General features: G+C 44.7%; 1 protein-coding gene across 1 annotated transcript in view; it reads right to left on the bottom strand.

The window, feature by feature from the left end:
* Positions 1 to 2,819: 2,819 nt before the first annotated feature.
* PLEKHH2 (pleckstrin homology, MyTH4 and FERM domain containing H2) overlaps positions 2,820 to 5,250 on the bottom strand; it is a 128,030-nt gene continuing 125,599 nt past the window's right edge. The window contains exon 29 of the mRNA XM_013003918.2: positions 2,820 to 4,864. Coding sequence (XP_012859372.1) covers positions 4,679 to 4,864 — 186 coding nt within the window. The 3' untranslated portion in view covers positions 2,820 to 4,678. The remainder of the gene's footprint in view (positions 4,865 to 5,250) is intronic.

Here is a 5,250-nt window from a genome sequence, read left to right as displayed (position 1 = left end):
AGGGAGGGGGGAGTGGGGAGTGGGGAGGGAGGGGAAAAATGAGGACCTAATGTCAGGAAGGTGAGCATCAAGGAATGTCAGGTTAATAGAACAAAGTGTTGTTGCATTCCTCAGACTTTTCTAAGGTTACTCATTTTCGAGAAACTTTTATCTCCCAACAGGCAACTCCAACTGGAGTTTGATAGGCCTGTAGTCGTTTCCAGACATTCAAGCAATTAGTAACTTCTCAGCTATCTGTGGTACCGCTCAACCTTCTATTCTTAGGGACTCTCGCCTGGGATTCATTAGCACCATGGATGTAGAGAAAACGAGCTTTCTCCAGATCAGTGTGGACTGCAACTCAGTGGAAAGAAAACAAAAATCCTCCCACTGCACCAACGGGCCTCATGATGCAGGGAGAAAAGAATGAACTTGTTGAGGATTTCGTCTTACTTGCGTCCATAATCAATGCGCATGGAACCAGTGGTGAAGAAAGCAAGCGATGTGCTGCATTGGGTCTATCTGCTGCCCAAGCCTCTTCACAGTGGGAAAGAGCAAAGGACTGTGGTGGGCCTGGTCCCGGCTCTGGTCATTTCCATCACCTCAGAAGCAAGTGGACGCTGGACAATGAAGAAGGGTGAGTGCAGATGAAAGGCTGCCTTTGAATGATGGTGTTTACAGAGAATGTTGGAAGTCCCACGGACAAATCTGTCTAGGAGGAAGGATAGACACAATGCTCTTTCGGAGCAAGGATGGAGCAGCTTTGTCTCCATCCTTTGGGCACATGATCAGGAGGGGCCCCCTTGAAAAACAAGAGCCAAATTCACCACCACCGAGTCCATTCTGATTTACACAGAAGCAGCCACGTCCTTGAAAAGGACATCAGGCTTGGGCAAAGTAAAGGGAAACGTCGTCTCAAGGACATGGATTGACACAGTGGCATCAACGATGGGCTCACACGCAACAACGTGAAGATGGCCCAGGATGGGCGGTGTTTCATTCTGTCGTGCACAGGGTGGCCACGAGATGGGACAGACACGACAGCACCTGACAACAGACCGCTACTGCTAAAGAAGCCACCTGACTGCAAGAAAGCCACCCAAATGGTCTAGCAACACCTTTGGAAGCACCTATCCCTATTTACTAAAGGAGCTTGGTGGCACAGTGGGTTTAGCATTGGGCTGGTAACACAAAAGGTGGTCGTCTGAGCCCACCCGCCGCTCGATGGGATACAGATGGGGCAGCTTGCTTCCGTCAAGAGGAAAAGCCTCAGGAAATCCAGGGAGCACGTCACCTCTGACCTAGAGGGCCAGAATTGGCTTGACGGTAGTGGCTTTGGCTTGGGCCCATATTTATTAGATTATGCTAGCCAAGGGCTGGGAGATGTTCTGTATTCAAATGCTCTAGGTGAGCTTTAGAGCCCTGGTGCCACAATGGTTAAGCCATCGGAGGCTGACAGAAAGGTTGGGGGTTTGGAATTACCAGTGGCTCCACAGGAAAACATCGGACAGTCTTCTTCGGAAAAGGTTACCGTCTTGGAAACCCTGTAGGAATGCTCTGCTCTGCCTAGTCACGTCACTCTGAGTGGGAATTCACTAAATGGCACAAAACAATAACAGTAGTAAACGTGTCTTTGAGAATTATTTTCGAATAGACTTTTTCCTGTTGGATGCTTCAGTCCTGTCTATTATTGGACCCCAGAGAATGGTATTATAGAGCACATCATGAGAATTTGGGGATTGGTGCCAATTACCAATATGTTTAAACATTAGCACTCTCTTCAGTTTAGGTAACATTAGTCTCGACAAATGGGATCGTAGTAGTATGCTGCAAGTGGATTTCATCTCACCCAGCCTCCTGCCCAGTCCCACCCAATTCTTCAGGATGTTCACCCAACACAAATATCCAAGAAAATCCTGAGCCTGGCTCTGAGATCTTATTTCAGGTAAACCCGTAAGGGTGAATTCTGTTTTCGTTTGAAAGCAGAGGTTGCTCCTGTAGTCTTTTTTCTTCTAGGGAAAGAAAATTGGGCTAACCAAGAGATGAGATTCCAGTAGGAGATAGGGACCCTCAGCCCCCACCTCACTGGACACTGTCCTCCACAGGAGCCATCCCAGAGGCTCGGCATGGAGGGTATTCCAATCCGAGGCCGCTGAGGGTGGGTGGATGAACAGGTGAAAGGCATATGAGCATTCTGAGAACACTAGATTGTGGATCTCGGTCATGGCCAGTGCTTCAGGATGAGACTTCTTCAGTACAATTGTGGGTCAAATATGTGTCCTAAGAACCTGATCACCATGTATTTTTTCCACAGAAAAAAATGTTCACACAATCAACTAATAAACACATTTTTGGAACAAAGACTCTTTATACATTGTGACTGCTTTTGTAGCTCAAAAGGCAAATTCAAATCCAAGCCATGGCAGTCATAATTGACTTTCATGACACCCTGACACCTCCCCTCAACCCCATCTTGAACATTTAAAATAAAAAATGTAAGCACCATCCATTCAATACACCTTATGATATAAACTCCCCAAAGGGGCATATTATGAAATTGTTGGCAAGCCAAATGGTTCATCTACTAGTTAATATCTACTCACCAATTAGCTACGTGCTTAGACACATGCATACATGAAGGCATATATGTCTACATGAACTAAAATGACAATTTGCCAAAACAGCTTCTTTTAGATGGATAAAACTCAGCAACACTGAAGATCGAGCCTGAATGCATGAGGCGGAGGTAATAACTACCATTTTCCTGGTGGAACACCTCAGCTCTGACAATGAAAACATGTGGTCTTTCTTGGAGACTATTCAAAAGGCAATGCTCAAAATGGTTTTCACAAATCATTTATTATGATTGAAAGGGAAGAAAATGATAGGAGACAAATATTACAATTAAACATGTAACATTATTCTCTTGTAACCAATCATAATAACATACTTTGAATTTTTAAAATGGCTATATAAAATAAAATTTTCACATCATCAGTTACAGAAAATGGATTTCTTTCTATCAAAATATTTCATCTCTATCAAAAATAAATGCGAAGAGTAAGGGACCGCAATTTAAGCTAAGCTTCACTACCTGCTTAAATTAGAAGTTGTTGGAGTTCTTAACAGACAGTGAACTCTTGCCTGAGAGTAGAGTGCTCACACATCTGGAAAAGCTCTGCCAAGCCTCTGGCTCACCAACCAATGATTATTGCATGGTTTTTCTGGGAAACTTGGAAACGGCGATGGTATCCCAGCCAGACGGCTCCTGAGAGTCACCCCAAACTGGCAGCCAGTTTATACCCAGAAGACTACGTTGTTTACTCAATGAATGGCTGTGGCTCAAAAAAAACGCAGGGGAAACAGTGGCGTTCTACTTCTATGAGGATTTTTTGACCTTCATGTCACTACCAATAAGGTAAAGCATGGCTGAGGTGGTGTCTTCTGGGCTCTGGCTTTCACCAGGAGGCTACCACGGAGCAGAGCGTTTTAAAGGCCACGTGACAAGGGTTGGCATGAGAACAGTGCACAGCCGTGTGGAGAGCGCAGCCACGGAAAGAACTAACTCAACAGCTCAGATGCTTGAAACTGGTTAAAAAATATGCCACACGCAAAGTGATAAATACATGTCCCCAAATAAATACACTTGCTCTACACATAAATAAAGTAGACCGACGATTACTGCTAAAATTAAACATTTGAAAAATAGAATTTTCTTATCTTGTCACAGTTTCATTTTTATTCTGAATGAATACTAATTACTTTGCTGGGGCATGCCCAGAACTATCTTAATCAAATAATGGAATACATTTCCAGGCTCTTTAAACTAAAAATTTACCATCTTTGACAGAAAAGTTATTTTTGTCTTTTCTTTAAAAAAAAAAAAAAGAATCTTTTTGATCGTTTGCTTTCAAACTATAATTAGGAAGGACTGTGTGTGAGGGAGAAGCTTTTAGCATTGTCTTTGTTCTCAAAGAGATCGTTATTTAACAAAGCAAGGTCACAACAACGCAGCGCCACCTTCAGAAAATGCAGGAAGTTTTCCAGGGAATGCTGGGCTGAGGACGAAGGAATGTCAGGAATCGCTCTCTCATTTTCCATTTCACACTCCAGAGATCCGCAAAGGGGACAAGGTTTACTTTCCAATATCATGTGGGAGGTTCCAGTTACCTAACTCCTGTTTTCTCACATCATGATTCATGGAGTCAAACAGATTAACTTCACTCGTTCTACAAACTTACCCCTCGAGAGCACCCCCATGCAGCTGTTTCTTACAGTGTGAAGGCCAAGAGCCCCCAATAAAATGATTATAAAAAAATAAATAAAGGCACATTTAATTGTAGTCCTTAATTTTGGGGGCAGTGAGCATTTCGAAACGATCAACTAGTTCACCCGAGTTGTGGAATTTCCCTTCTTAGAGATTGCCAGGATATTTAAGAATGAAAAGAAAAGCAATATTGCACAACGTGCCAGAGAGCCAGAGAGAAGAGCCGACCTGACAAGTTCAGGCGCATTTAATCTAAGAGATAATCAGTGGCTGGAAACCTTTATGGTTTTGTTTCATTAGGAGTCCTCATTAGAATATTTCAGGATCAATAAAAGAGAGTGACCTCCGTCGCGGTGTGCCAGAACGCACGTGAGTTTGTCTGAAGTGGACACACCTGCTGGCCAGAGGACAAGCAGTTCGGCTCCGGTGGTTTCAGAGTAAGGTGGGGCCTTTGGTGGGTCTGGTGCCTGGAAGGAGGGGTTGGCTTCCCATCGCCCGGCCTTGGGGTCCTCGGGTCTGGACTGAGAGCGAGGCTGGAGCAGAGAGGTGGTGAAATGCTGCCTTTTGCTGATGGAAGTTGTTGATGTAACTGGCAATCAATAGGGTGATTTCAAGGATCTGAAACAACCACCACAACAGCTTGGTTAGGTTCCTGAGAAGGTCTCATCGAGAGAGAGAGAGAGAGAGAGAGAGAGAGAGAGAGAGAGAGAGAGAGAGAGACTGACTGTCTCCATGTGCAAGAGCCCAAGTTACCAGAATTCCCTTCTCTCTAGGTCAAACTTTAAGGTAGTTGAGGGGCGCCAGAGACCAAATCAGTCGAATTAGAACAAACAGGTTTTATTAGGGAGAAAAACCAAGCCTGGGCGAAGTCCCACGGTCCACAGTGCCCAGGCCAGGGAGTCGCACTCCAGGCTACAGGGGTGGTGCTTCTATGGCCGGGGGACCTGTGACTGGGCTGTCTTGAGTCCATATAAGGTAAAGTAGTCAGGGATTGGGAGATACAG

Source organism: Echinops telfairi, unplaced genomic scaffold, assembly GCF_000313985.2.
Source record: "Echinops telfairi isolate 266 unplaced genomic scaffold, ASM31398v2 ScPeMD7_7475;HRSCAF=8513, whole genome shotgun sequence".
NCBI lineage: Eukaryota > Metazoa > Chordata > Mammalia > Afrosoricida > Tenrecidae > Echinops > Echinops telfairi.
The sequence above is the reverse complement of the archived record's forward strand: the minus strand, read 5'-3'. Positions and strand labels throughout refer to the sequence as shown.